Genomic DNA, 15,025 nt, shown 5'->3' with positions numbered 1-15,025 from the left:
GCAATTGCTGTCTAATCCAGAATGGCCTGTTAAGCATGTTGAATTACTAATGCAAACTAACACCTCTGAAGTTCAACCAGCCTGCTCTTCCTTCCTAAAGACATCCTTTGAGGGCTGGACAGCATAGTTGCAAAGGGAAGTATACACCAGGGGCAGAATGCAAAGGGATCTGACTGTAATATTAGCGACAGGGCTGGGATTTCTAAATAGAATTCATTCAGAAATATTAATTAATAAACTGGCCATTGTGACAAGTGACCTAACAAAATTAAAACAACCCTACAGTCATCTTTGCTGGCATTGGGAACCAGTCAGTGGCAGGTTTTGAAAGTGTTGCCAAGTTTGGAAAAAGCAGGGGACCAAGAACATAAGTTAACCATAGATGCACTTGTTATGACTCAGGGTAATGTGTCTTTGGCTTTTAGCTGTATGCAGGAACAATTATGGCTGCAATCAACTGCTGCCTCAATTATAAGGGAAGGAAGTGAAGGAGCCTTTCTGACTGATGTATAGATACCCCCCACCCACCTCCAGGGGCTTTAGCTAGCTCTGTTATTAGGAGGCTTGGGAGAGAATTATACCAAGGACAAGATAAGAGATATCAGGAGAGGTCCTTTCTGATAAAAATAAAATTTAAGATGTTTATCCTGTAATGTAACAGTGAAAAGCCACCTCCGTGGCACCTTTCCTCCCAGACCACCTTAAAAACAAAAAGAGCCCGTTCCCTTCAAAGACGCCGGGCACCGCGACCCCCCACCCCAGGTCGGAGACGGGGCGAGGGAGCCGCAGCGGAGCCGCCCGCCTCAACGAGGCTCCAGCCGCAAAGCAGTCGGCCGTCTGGCACGGGGAAGTCCCGACCTTCGCGGCCGCCGCCGCCGGAGCGGAGGGGAGAGGAGCCGGCCGCTTCCCCCCCCCAGGCTCAGCACAAAGAGTTCCAGCCGCGGAGCGCCTGCTCCGATGTGGCTCCAGCCCGCGGTCAGCCGCCGCCGGTGCGGCACGGAGAAACTCCGGCCGCCCCCCCCCGGTTCGCCGTGCAGAAGTCTCTCCCCAGCCCCAGCCGTTGCCCGTGCCGGAGCCGAAAAGAGCCCCGTCCGCCCCGTCCGCCCGCAGCCGCCATGCGGCCCGCCCGCGGTCAGCCGCCGCGGCCAGATGGCGCGTCCCCGAGCCGGCCGGACCGCTGCCCCGTTTCAAAAGAAAAAAAAAAAAACCACGCACGCCACGTTCCACCTCCCACCGCACAAGCCCCGGCCCAAACCCCCACAAACGGTGCCGCCGCTGTGAAGCAGCATGAGACCCCGAGACGCCATTGCTGTGGCAAGACTACCACACGGCCGCAAAAGCTCCAACCGCCCGCCCCGGCTGATCCCGCATGCAAATTAAGGACTCCAAGAGGGTCTCGGGATGAAGTTTAACATCAAAAAACCCTTATCAAATAAAAACCAAGTAAAATTAAAACGGATAAGAACTAATGCTCAGCTGTGTAGACCCTAAAGAATCAGAAGAGCTAATTTCTCCGGTTTTGCTCACTAGCCGTAAGTAAAAAGACCAAACTAGAGATGAGACCGCAGGAGAAAACAAAGAACTGTCAGGACTCTGGGGTTGCTCCCAGCAAGGGCAAGTCCTCCAGCTCTGTTGAATTGCCTGCAGCAGAGCTGATAAGGCCCTCCTCCTCCACGGCGACCACGGGCAGCCAAAAACCCCTCGGGCAAATATTGAAAGGGCTGATCAATAAAGGCGTTTATGGAGATAATATTTTCTCCGCCCATTTTTATTCATAACACTTTCCTTGGGACCTTTGTCCCAGGCGTTTATTCTTCAAAATTCCAGGTGGGAAAGAGAGAGAACAAGGAAGAGTGAGGCCTTATATAGCCCCCTGCTCAGGGAAAAGATGGCTGGACCACAGCCAATGAGGTCAGAGAAGGAAGGAAGGGTCACTCTATATAGTAAGGTACTATAGAGGGTTAATAGTAGAAACCATTCCCCTAGAGAATTACAACACACTGAGATTCAAAATGCTGTCTGGGACAATGCTACTGATTTTGAAAAGAAATTTCCATCCTGGTGGACCTTGGTAAACTTCACCCATGATCCAATTGCTAACACAGCTACTGCTTTTGTGCTCACCGTACACAAGGCCACAGTTTATGTTATTCACCCCATTATAGCATTAGGAGTGAACCATGGGAGATCAGTGCTCTACCCTTCAGAACACAGGACATGGGCACGAGGAGTGGATGGGAAATGGCAAACTGTGAATCTGGAATCCTGTGTTACCCGGGAACAACAGGGGTTCATTTGTGAAAGTAACACAATTGATGTTCAAGACATATGTCTTGATACTGAACAGGGTGTTTGTCACTTTGAAATTCATCCCAGCACTAGTCAAAGGACTGTTCTTGTATATATTGGTCAAGGTTGTGTGTGCTTGAGAACTGCGTGTGCTTTTATAGAAATAGACAAGGATAATGTAACTTTGACCAGAAAGAGTCATTTTAAGCTTTGTATTCGTGACATTGTTAGGATTTTAAGGTTCGACTTTCTGTATTTAGCACCAGTTGTGTCTCATCAGCTAGTTAACTCTGACAATAAGATCTATCACAGGTTGTCACCCACACCTGTTGGGATGAACCTCACTGTAGTAAAACAATTATTCAATCATCAAGACCTTGTCAAAATCCTAAAAAGCATCCAGAAAACTGGAGAGTAAATTTAATTAGAATCCATCACAACACAAAAGAAACAAACAAGATTCTGCAAAGAGTAAAACAGGATGCAAGTCACAATTGATGGGGTTCACTTTTTGGATGATTGCCCATGGCAACTGGAATCCTAAATACATTATGTCACCTCATCATTGTTTTACTAATATTAGTTACTATTATCTTAGTGCTGTCTTTTGTAATGTTTATATGGAATTGGAAACTGTCACAACAAATGGCAACATTAACTTCTTTACCCCAAGCATATAGAAAGGCATTGAGAGACACATAAGTTAAGGACTGGAATTTGTACTAAGTAAAAGAATTTACTACCTTTTTGAAAAGGGAGGACTGAAACATGGGATTGGAAACTGCAGGATATTAATCATAGAAATTAGGAGACATTAACAACAGGCAATCAGATGATGTGTATTCCCTAATATTTGCTGCTCTTTGTAATGTTGCTTAAAAAAGGGAAGGGACAGGTCTATGGCCAGAACAGAAAGAAGGATTGTAGGGATGTCTGATAAGGAGAGGGTAATTGCATGGACAGGAGACAGGAGTACAGGATTGCAAGAGATACTGAGATAGCGAGGCTCCTTGTGCCCCCAGAACCAGATAGAACTGGCCTTGTAGCTTGGACTGTGGCCAGAGGATCAGTGGGCATTCACAGGGCAGTAGGGTGAGGAGTTCATCTCTGAGGAAGACAGTTTTTCTTCTTCTCTGAGACACCCAAGATGACCTCCAGAGACAATGACACAGGCAAAAAGGACTGATAAGACAATTAGCAGAGGAAGTGGAGACGAGAGGAGCCAAGGAATGAATATACACAGGTGTGTTGTGAAATTTGATGCATATGTAACAACCTCAATGTTAAAAAAAAAATGAGGGAGCAAGGGGGTGCGTATGCCTTTGGAGAGGTATCCTCCATATGCCCGGCCAAATAAACTACATACCTACTTAAAAACTCACTTTGTCTCTGAGGTTTAGAGTCTTTCTGCCTGTCCGGGCAGAGCTGTGTAAGTGTATGTGACCCTTGCCTGGTGCAGGCTGGGGGCAGGCAAAGGGCCCTTGTCTGAGCTGTGTGCAGAGGAATCCTCAGGGGCCCAGGCCGGGGCTGCTCAGCGGCCGGTGGGTTGTGGTGAGTGGCGGCAGCTGTTGACGCTTCCCTTGGAGCGTCTCCAGGCAGGGAATGTTGGGGGCTGCCAGCGCTGGGGTGTCCCAGAGCCAGTGGAACATTGGAAGGTTGGGGCTGCCCTGCTCCTGGCGCAGGCGGCAGAGCTCTGTCAGCCCCTGGAGAGGACAGCCAGGGCTGTGCAAAGGTGAGAATGGCAGAAGGGGCTGAGCTGAGAGGGAGCCAGAGGGATGATGGAGTCCAGGCACTGGGGGCCTGGGCATCCCTGGCAGGGGTGTGCCAAGGCTCCTGGAGCTGGGGCAGCCTCGGGGCTCTGAGCATTCCCTGGGGAGCCTGGTCAGAGCCCAGCCCAGCCTGCAGGGGAAGGAGCTTTTGCTGCTCTGGGGCCCGGGGCCGGCCTGGCCCAGGCCCAGCCGTTGCCTGGGCTGCTGTCCCTGCTGGCCCGGGGCCCGGGTGGGAGCTGCCCCAGCGCCGGCCCTGGCAAGGAGCCCCAGCCCCCGGGGAGCTGCCAGCTGCGTCTGCTGGGCTGCGGGCGAAGGGAGGCGGCGGCCGCAGAGGCGCGGGGAAAGGTCCTGGCCCCGGCTCTGGGCCGGGCCGGGGCCACGGGCAAAAAGTCACCCTGCAGCTCCCGGCCCAGAGCAGGGAGGAGCGGCAATTGCTGGCTGAGAGAGACCCTTGGCAAGGGCCTGCAGGGAGAGGAGACAGGGAAGGGCTTTGCGCTGCCGGGGCCCGGCTGAGATGGGATGTGGGCATGGACTTGTAGCCTGGGAGGGCAGTGGGGCCCTGGGCCAGGTTGGCCCCAGAGTCTGTGGCTGCCCCCAAATCCCTGGAAGTGTCCAAGTCCTGGTTGGATGGGGCTTCCTGCCTGGGACAGGATGGGATGGGATGCAGGGGAATATGGGCAGCTGAATAGCAGAATCAATATGATTTCAGCAGAAGCTGTTTATTGTTTACATTACCCTGCAATTATAGATTCTAGCACTACTGTCCATGGGTACAGGTATCTCTCAATTGGTAAGACACTTGCTCACAAGGCAGGCACACATCCTTCAGGACACCTAATTGGTCAAGCGTCCATCATCACATTGTGTGTCCTCCAGGTTTTGCTTTTTTTGTAGACAGTTTCTCAGGCTCTTGGGTCTTTTTTTTTAGTTCTGTTGTTCTCTCAGTTGCCCTGATGAACTCCTGAGAACTCTGAAAACAAGACTGCAGGTGGCTTGCTATCTACATTTTGGCTGATACGCAGAATGGCTTAAGTTATTCGGATACATCGTTACAATTCCCCCTTCTTCTTTCCCCCTTCTTCAGCCAAACTTTTTTTTACTGCATTTTCTGCCAAGCGAGTCACCAATTTTATGCTGCATGGAATAATACAAAGCAAAAGTATAATGAGAGCCAATATTTACAATGTACCCAATGCACCCTGTGATACCTTTCAACCAACCAGTAATTAATTCTCCATCCCTCAGACCATTCATCCAAGCCCTAGTTTATAACAGTTAACTTCTTCATGTTATCTTCTAGTTGCTTGAGTTTCCTGTCAATGGATGCAGAATGGTCAGAGATATTCATGCAGCACATTCCTTCAAAATCCTCACACCCATGCCCATGACCTAATAGCAAAACTCTATAACAGCTCTATTTTGCAGTGTTCTGTGTCTAATATCATCTACATCAGTGAGCATCTGATCCAAAACAGCTGAAGTTATACTCAACTGCTCAGTTGTCCACCACCCCAACCCACCAAGTGTAGTCAAAGCTTGAGCAACAACAACATTGGGAGTAAAGATTGATGCTATTATTTGTGCTGGAGACCCCTAAGATTTTATGTGATTGCCACAATCAGATAATTAAACTCAATACTTCTATATATTTCTCATCATTTACCTCCAGAGTAACCTCTCCATTTTTAAATTAAATGGTTGGATCAAATTTCTCCAATAGATCTCTCCCTAGGAGCAAGTCTGGGGAGTTCGGCATGTATAGATATTTTATGGATGCCCCACTGTTTTCCATATTTGTATTTAAGTGGCTTGCAAAAATATGCTATATCAGATTGGCCAGTTGCCCCCATTACCCTAATGTAGTTGTTTCTCACTGGCACCAAAGCTTTATTTAAAACTGAAATTGTTGCCCCTATGTCCACCACACATTCCAGCTTTTTCTTTTCCTTCCCCAGTTTCATTTTCATAACCAGTGGATCTCCTGGGGTAAGATCCTCCAATCCCCCGCAGCTGCTTTTTGTGGCAGCCACCACCACCTCCTGTCTTCCGTTCCTTTTCCCATTTCTTCTTTGTTCAGGACACTCATTTCTCCAGGGTACAAATTTTCTGCAATTTGCACACTGATCTTTGCCCAGCCAGGGTGGTCTTGCCTGGGTGGTTCTTGTCTCCACCCCCCTTTTCCTTCTTCTTTACTACTGCCATTATTGTTATCATCCTTTGCTTATACCCTTCTTTTTGATTGCTGAAAACCCTCCATGCCTCATCTAATGGGGCCTCTAAATTCCTTCCCTCTCCTGATCCCATTATTTTCCTCTCCTGTTTTGTTTCCACCCAAATCTCTTTTCACACTCTTGTACAGTCTTTTTTCTATCTTTTCCTTTTACTCTCCAGATCTCTGGGACTACATGTGATCTTCTACAAAAATACGCAAAAATCTCTAGTTCAGAGTCCTCCTCACCCTGTTCCCCACACTGAGCACAAGCTCTATGTCTTCAACTCAGGAACAACACCCCTGCTCTCCACAGGACCCACACTTATCCAACACCCACGATTGATGCCACCCTTGCCTGCAGAAACAGATGATCCCACTCCTGTTTGTCTGGATATTCAGATCTTTTGGTGCAGGCTTCTGCCAGTCTAACGTGACCAGATCTCCTGTAGAGGTCCTGTAGAGTCCCTCTAACAAACCTGCTGGTGTCCCCCTTTTCACCCAATTACATTCAGGGGTTACAAACTCCCAAGGGTCGAGCCCACACCACTTGGGAGAGGGACCCCTTCCAGTCGTCTTGCTATGATTAGAAGGATTGTCACCAATGCACCATCTATGGCAAGGCAGACTAAACAAAAAGCAATTCCCACAGCAAAAACATTAAGACAAACAGCACTAACCTAGAACAGCATCTATCACACAAACCCTAAAGGCAACATTCACAACAAAAGCATTAAAACAAAAAACTGTAACAAAAACAAAAACAAAAACAAAAACAAACAAACAAAAAAAACCAAAAAAAACCAACAACCAAACAAACAAAAAAACCACTTTATCAAATTAACCCTAAAGACCTCACAACAAACAATTCTTATAGAAAGCACTCCATCAAAGCAGAAGGCAAAAACTCTTAAGAACAGAACTTCTGGCAAGAAACACTAAACAAACCCTGAAACAACCTGCAGTAAAAAGAAAATATGGACAGTAAAATGCAAAGAGTTCAAAGAGTTCCCTCGTGCACATAGTAAGGAAGGAATATATATATAAGCCGTAGATTGATGCAATTATGACTTTGGACACAACATGGCAGTATTACCTCAACAATACAGCACAGCCCCCAAACCCACGGTCACCTCACACAAACTTTCAGACACCCACAGAACCAAACATGAAACACATCTGAACTTTTAAAAAACTTCCACACACAACCAAATAGCAGCAATAAAACAGCAATTCACCCCCAGAACCTCTTGCGGCCGATCCACAGTCAGCAAACCCCTCCCCGCTGCCTTTCCCTCAGTCAGCGGTTCCTCCCGCTGGCCGCACGTCTGACCCAGTGGTTGCTTGAGACCAAACCCACCAAGACCCTTCTTGTGTGCCCAAACCTCTCTGGGCAGCTCACCAGTGGTCTCTACGGGGCCTCTTTTTAAAGAAATACAAACAATTTCTCCACTGTTCAGGAGGTCATTGTCTCTTCCAGTGAGCGACCCGAGAAGTGGAATTCCTTCCAGGGAAAATCCTGGGGCACCTTAGGAAGTCTGCTCCCACCAGCCAGTCCTATGGCTGGGCAGAGAACATCCCTTCGTGGTTGCCAAAAATAATACACAGAAAGACTCTAAACTCGGAGACAAAGTGAGTTTTAAAGTAGGTATGTGATTTATTCAGCACTGGGTGCAATGTGGGACAGCTCCCAAAGGCAGGTGCAGCCCCTCACTCACTCACGTTCTCTTTTAACCTCTACAATGTTACGTATGCATCAAGTTTCACAATACACCTGTGCATATTCATTCCTTGGCTCCCCCCATCCACTTCCTATACTAATTGTTTTATCAGTCCTTTGTGCCTGTGCAGTTGTCTCTGGTGGTTGCCTCAGGGGTCTCAGAGATGAAGGAGAATAGTCTTCCTCCAAAATGAACTTCTGACCCCGCTGCCTTGTGCATGCCCATTGATCCTCTATCCACAGTCCAGGCTACAAGGCCAGTTCTATCTGGTCCTGGGCTCCCAAGGCATCTCACTATCTCAGTATCTCTGGTAATCCTGTATTCATGTCTTCTGTTTTGGTAAGCAATCTCCCATATCAGGCATCTTTGCATTCCTCCTTGCTGTTCTTGCACATGGTCCTCTCTCTTCTTTCAAAGACCAGCAATACACATCATCTGAATGCATATACTTTAATCAATATATTCTAATTTCTAAGATTATTATTCTCTAGTTTCCAATCCCATATTTCACTAGAAGACAATTGAAGGAAGACAAAGAGCTCCCAAGGGCTTTCTGTATTTTCATGAGCCCCACGCTGGATTTGGGGCTGAGTCCAGGAGCCCCAGGCACTGAGAGAAGGTTGAAGAACCTGCTCAAGGAGTCAGAAGCAAAAGTCCAAGTCCCTTGGAGCCTCCCTGGGCCCCAGGGAGGGCAGGGAGTGCCAAAGGCTCCCCAGGGACTGGTGAGAGCAGATCCTTGAGGGCAGGATTGCAGGGAGGCCAAGGCTGTGAGCAGGGAACTGCAATGCTGAGCAAGGCCTGGGCTCGTTGGAGGCAGCAGAAAGGCCAAGGGCTGAGCCCAGGGCTGGGACAGCAGGGCCTGTCCCTCGCGGGTGGCTCGGGGCTCCCAGTGGGGCACTGGGATGGCAGGGGCAGCAAGGACAAATGTCCTCAAGCTGCAAGGCCTGGCAGCCTCCTCAGGGAGGGGCCAGGCAGAAGCAAAGTGCAGGCCCTGAAAGGAAAGTTCCTCCTGTGGGGCCTCCAGAGGCGCTGCCAGAGCCCAGGGGACAAAGGCCTGGCTGCCTGTGGCCCTGCCAGCCCTGCCCAGCCCTTGGCCATGTGTCCTGCAGGCTGTGCCCCCTGTGCTGCTGCTGCTGTGCCCTGGCCGGCTGCACACGCCCATCTCGCTGTCCCCCCAGCATTTCTCAGCCCAGCATTTCTGTGCCCTCCCTGGGCTCCCTGCACCCAGCGCTGCCGGCTCCTGGCACACAGAGCCAGCCCATGGCCCAGCCTCACGCTGTGACACCTCCTGCACCAAAATTCTGCCCTGCCAGGGACTTTTCTTTTTCCTCAGCTCCAGGCTGAACCTTCCAAGCTGCACTTTGGGGAGGTTTCCTTCTCTTCCCACTGCCAAGGAAAGTTCTGTCTGCTGCTGTTCACAAACACAGAAGGGCTGGAGGGAGATGTGCTGGTTGGAGGTACAGTGACCATGCAATTACTGAATTTTTAAATATTCTGTGAAAAAAACGAGGCGCATTAACAAAACTTCTACACTGGACATAGAGAGAGAAGACTTTGTCCTATTCAGGATGCAAATTTGGCAATTGCCAAGTCAGGTACTGATTTTTTTTTAAGGAAAATAGCCTGTAAGAACAAGGGTGTCCAGGAAGCATGGACACACATCAAGAAAGAAATCTTGAAGGAGCAGGAACAGTTAAACTGTATGCCAAAAAGTAGCTGGCAGGGAAATTGACTAGACTGACTGGGTATGGAGCTGTTAAAAATGGGCGTAGATAATATTTTTCTCTTTAAAATTCTATTATTAATCAGCTCTTACAAGGGTGGCTCGAGGGACGGGCAGACCTTCCGGGTTCACCCTTGAGGAGGAGGATCTTGGTCAGCTCTGCAGCTCAAGTTGCTATAGAGTCGGGAACTCCTCCTCGGGGCGGTCCAAGGAGTTCTTCTTTTCGTTGGGTTGGTTTGGGGTTCTGCTTTTTCTTGGGTACTTTTTAGGTTACAGAGAGTTACAAAATATTGTTCATTAATACTTTAGGGTATACACGCTTTAGTACTGTCTTTTGTGGGTTTAAATTTTACATTGATTTATTTTTATAGGGATTTTTGGTTTTAAAAAGGGTCCCAGGTTACACCAGGATTTTTAATTTATGTATTGGTGGCACGGGGTCACTCTGGGAGGGGGTTATTTCACAATTGGTGCTGCTCTACTTCATGGCGGCAGGAGGTCCTGTTGGGGACGGTGGTGGGAGCAGTGAGTGGGTGCCGTGGGGGGATCGGGCCGGCAGCCCGGGGCAGATTCTTGCCGACTCTGTTACGGGGAGGGGGGGGCACACCGGCAGCAACGCCCCGGCGGCGGGAGTCGGGCTTTGGGAGCGGGCCGGACTGGGAGCAGGGGTTCCCTGCACCGCCGCAGCGGGCACTTTCACTTTCAGTTTTACTCCGGCGGGAGTGGCGCGGGTCAGGCTGGCTTGGCAGCCCAGGGGTTTTGCAGCGGGAGAGCAGGGATGGGACGTCCCAGCCACGCCGCAGAGCGGGAGTGGGCTGGGATCTTGTGGGGGGAGGGGGCGGCAGCTACGAGGCCACGCGGGCTCTCCATGCGGGCCGGGAGCAGTGGTGGTAGTGGGAGCGCGAGCAGCCACCCCCATCGGCAGAGCCACGCTGGAGCGGCGGTGGTCGTGGGAGCACGGGTCCGGCATCTGTGGGGGGGCTGCTGCAGTTTGGCAAGTGTGGGGGGCTTCTTCTCTCTTCTTCGGCTGCTTGGGGGACTGCGGTTTTCAAAGAGCTCCCCCCATTTTTGCTTACCAAGGTGGCTTCTCATTGTTACATTACAATTTAAAATTATAAACATTTAAAATATTAATACACCTATTATACAATAACCAAGGGTTTTAACAGTCTAAATTCAATATATATGTACTTAGGAGCCTTCTAATTTTCATTTTCTTCAGAGTTTTTGGGGGGAATTCAGGGGACTAAAAGATGGTGCATCACATTTGGAAAAAGGAACAGTGAACTCAGGAAATGTTTCAGGATGTTGTTAGATTATGCAGAAAGAAAATTAGAGAGATGAAAGCTCAATTAGAACTTAACCTGTCTGCTTCCGTGAAGGATAACAAAAATGTTTTTATGGATACATTAATGGCATAAGAAGAGACAAAGACAACTCCATTCCTTATTTGAGGGATATGGTTACCAAAAATGAGGAAAAGGTTGAGGTACTTAACCCCTTCTTTGCCTCAGTTGTCAACAGACAGGCTGCCCTCAGGACAAGTGCTCTCCTGAGCTCGTAGATGGGCACAGGGAGCAGAAGAGCTCCCCTGGAATCCAGGAGGAAGCAGCTGCTGACCTACTGAGCCACTCAGATGCTCACAGGTATCTCTGGAACCAGATGAGATCCATCCTAGGGGGATGAGGGAGCTGGTGGATGAGCCCCCAAGCTGCTCTCCAGCATTTCTCATCAGTCCTGGCTCCCCAGGGAGGTCCCAGAGGACTGGAGGGGCCAATGTGAGCCCATCCCCAAGAAGGGCTGGAAGGAGGATCTGGGGAACTCCAGGCCTGTCAGCCTGACCTGGGTGCCTGGAGAGGTTATGGAACAGATCACTTTGAGTGCCATCACAGGGCAGCCACAGGATGGCCCAGGGATCAGAGCCAGCCAGCGTGGATTTCAAGATCTGCATTGATGGTCTGGATGAGGGGATTGAGTCCACCATCAGCAGATTTGCAGGTGACACCAAGCTGGGTGTGAGTGTGGATCTGCTGGAGGGTAGGAGGGCTGTGCACAGGGCCCTGGACAGGCTGGATCCAGGGCCCAAATCCAGCCATGGGAGGTTGAACAAGACCAAGGGCCGGGTCCTGGCCTTTGGCCACAACAACCCCTGCAGTGCTCCAGGCTGGGGACAGAGTGGCTGGAGAGTGGCCAGGCAGAAAGAGAGCTGGGGCAGTGCTGGACAGCAGGCTGGACATGAGGCAGCAGTGTGCCCAAGTGGCCAAGAAGGCCAATGGCCCCTGGCCTGGATCAGGAATGGTGTGGCCAGCAGGACCAGGGCAGTGATTCTTCCCCTGTGCTCAGCCCTGGTTGGCAGCACCTGGAGTGCTGTGTCCAATTCTGGGCCCCCAATTTAGGACGGACATGGAGGAGCTGGAGTGTGTCCCGAGAAAAGCAACAAGGCTGGTGAGGGGTGTGGAACACTAGTCCTGTGAGGAGTGGCTGAGGGAGCTGGGGTTGTTTATCCTGGAGAAGAGGAGGCTTAGGGGAGACAAGGTGGTTTTAGGGCTCAGGTTGGACTTGATGATCTCCAAGGTCTCTTCCAACCTTGCTGATTCTGTGATTCTCTGAAACCACCCTTGCAGAAGTTGCAGGTGAGTCCTGGGCCTCCTCTTCAAAATGTCCAGCAGCCCAGGTCCCTCAGCTTCTCCACACAGCCCCAAAGCCCATCCTGTCAGTGCTGCTTCTCATTGCCCAGAACAGGGAGCCCCACAGCCAGCCACAGCAGCCCAGATGTGCCCTCCTGGCCTGTGGTGCCTCTGGCAAGGGAACAGCACCAGGCACTGCAGGAGCCTGCAGACAATTCCTGAAGCACTTGTAGGATGATCCTGCTCCCCAAGGGACATTCCCATGGTGTGATGCTGTTTGTCTCCAGCCTGCCCAGGGCCACCCTGCGGCTGCTCACGGGGCTTTTCTGTGCTGAGCATTGGCCTGGGCGTGCTCTGGAGAGAGCCTGGGCAAGGAGCCTGGAGACCCCAGGCCCTGCCCTGAGGCATCAGCGCTGCCCCAGCAGTGCCCATGGCCTGTCCCTGCTGCAGTCCCGGCACTGCCACCCACAGCCCTGTGCCCGGCCCCGAGAGCCCTCAGGCCCTACAGCAACACCAGGGCCAGGAGGGCAGCGGGGCAGGGCCACGGGAGCAGCACTGGCAACACCAAGGGCTGCTGGTGCTGGGCACAGCTGCTGTGCCAGCCCTGATCTGCCCCCAGCTCTGCACACAGACATTGCTGCTGCAGGCCCAGAGAAGGGAACAAAAAGAGGATGTCTGCATAAAACTCTGCTGGGAGATCCTTTATTTCATTTAAAACTCCTGAGAGCCCAGCCCCTCATTGATGAAGACTGGGGCCACAGCAAAGGTTGACAGAAACAAACAAGAAAGGACACAAATAATGTTGTTGCTTTGTGAACATCAGTGAAAACGAAAACGAAGAAAAAGAACCTGACAACCAAAGCAAGAAGTGATATCAAAGATTACTTTTATTTCAAATGATTTGCAGAAACTGGCCAGCAGTTTAGTGTTTCTGCAATTGTCCAGTGATCAGTGTCCACACTGCAGCCTTGAGCTCCTGGTTCCTCAGGCTGTAGATCAGGGGGTTCAGGGCTGGAGGCACCACCGAGTACAGAACTGACAGGACCAGATCCAGGGATGGGGAGGAGATGGAGGGGGGCTTCAGGTATGCAAAAAAGCCAGTGCTGACAAACAGGGAAACCACGGCCAGGTGAGGGAGGCAGGTGGAAAAGGCTTTGTGCCGTCCCTGCTCAGAGGGGATCCTCAGCACAGCCATGAAAATCTGCACATAGGAGATAACAATGAACACAAAACAGCCAAAAGCTAAAGAGACACTAACAGCAAGAAGCCCTAGTTCCCTGATGTAGCTTGAGTGTGAGCAGGAAAGCTTGAGAATCTGTGGGATTTCACAGAAGAACTGGCCCAGGGCATTGCCATGGCACAGGGGCAGGGAAAATGTATTGGCTGTGTTCAGCAGAGCATGGAGAAAGCCACAGGCCCAGGCAGCTGCTGCCATGTGGGCACAAGCTCTGCTGCCCAGGAGGGTCCCGTAGTGCAGGGGTTTGCAGATGGACACGTAGCGGTCGTAGCACATGATGGTCAGGACAGAAACCTCTGCTCCCATAAAGAAGAGAAAAAAAAACACCTGTGCAGCACATCCTATGTAGGAGATGTTCCTGGTGTCCCAGAGGGAATTGTGCATGGCTTTGGGGACAGTGGTGAGGATGGAGCCCAGGTCGGTGAGGGCCAGGTTGAGCAGGAAGAAGAACATGGGGCTGTGCAGGTGGTGGCTGGAGGCCACGGCGCTGATGACGAGGCCGTTGCCCAGGAGGGCAGCCAGGGAGATGCCCAGGAAGAGGCAGAAGTGCAGGAGCTGCAGCTGCCGCATGTCTGCCAATGGCAGCAGGAGGAAGTGGCTGATAGAGCTGCTGTTGGACATTTGCTGTGTCTGGACATCCCAACTTGCAGAAGGAGGAATGACAGTGGAATTTGAGGAGAAATTTCACACAAAAAAATCAAAGTCCTCTCTCACAGACCATTTCCTGCCACTAAACACCTCCCCCTTGTCTATGTGTAGGAGAACTTCCTTCACCTTGGTTGCTGGAGCCCTGATTGCTGCTGGCCAATGTTCAGTGAGGAGCCAGACTTTCACCTGCAGGACACCTGGGAGTCAGCCCTGAGCCCCAGTCAGTGCAGGGGAACAGTGAGGGCAGGGACCAGTCCTGGTGTTTGAACTTGGACAAAAAATCTCTTCCTAAGGCACGGGAGTTGCCAGGGAGAAGGGATGGGAATTTCAGGAATCAGAATGAGAGATTCTGCTGCACCTAGGGAGAACAGAGAGCCCAGTGAGACAGGAGGATTGTCTCAGGTTTAGTGCAGACTGAGAGGAGCTGCTCTGTCCCTCTCTCCTGTTCCCAGCTGCCCTGGACTTGCACCTTTCTCAGCTCCACTCCCGTGTTATCCTGGAAAGCCTGGAGACACTGCTGAGAGCAGAGGGATCCCTGGCACACAAAGTGCCTCCTGCCTTTCCCAAATTCAGGGACAGTCAGCTCATTCCCAGCCTGCCAGCCTGCCCTGCCCAGAGCTCCCCAGGGCAGAGGGAGCTGGGACACCCCATTGCTGTGCTCAGCCTGCACAGGAGGAGCCCAAGGGCTGGGCCTGAGCCTGCAGCTGGAACTGCCATTCCCAGAGAGCCCGTCAGCAATGCCAGGAGCACCTGGGCAAGGCAGAGAGAGAGCTGGGCCCTGAGGAAAAGCCTTTCTCTGCCC

General features: G+C 51.1%; 3 protein-coding genes across 3 annotated transcripts in view; 1 reads left to right on the top strand and 2 right to left on the bottom strand.

The window, feature by feature from the left end:
• Positions 1–15,025, top strand: part of LOC310920762 (olfactory receptor 14J1-like) — a gene marked incomplete at its 3' end in the record, with an annotated part of 1,005,486 nt that overhangs the window by 427,688 nt on the left and 562,773 nt on the right. The window lies entirely within an intron of this gene.
• The window catches only part of LOC310920778 (olfactory receptor 14J1-like), a gene marked incomplete at its 3' end in the record, with an annotated part of 303,434 nt that overhangs the window by 287,240 nt on the left and 1,169 nt on the right, over positions 1–15,025 (bottom strand). The window lies entirely within an intron of this gene.
• LOC310920810 (olfactory receptor 14J1-like) lies at positions 13,261–14,196 on the bottom strand (the record flags this gene model as incomplete). Its single annotated transcript, XM_083880864.1, has 1 exon — positions 13,261–14,196. The coding sequence occupies one exon, from the start codon at positions 14,194–14,196 to the stop codon at positions 13,261–13,263; it is 936 nt and encodes a 311-aa protein (XP_083736990.1).

Source organism: Zosterops lateralis (assembly GCF_965231275.1).
Source record: "Zosterops lateralis genome assembly, chromosome: 31".
Classification (NCBI taxonomy): domain Eukaryota; kingdom Metazoa; phylum Chordata; class Aves; order Passeriformes; family Zosteropidae; genus Zosterops; species Zosterops lateralis.
This window is presented reverse-complemented; position numbering and strand designations above follow the sequence as displayed.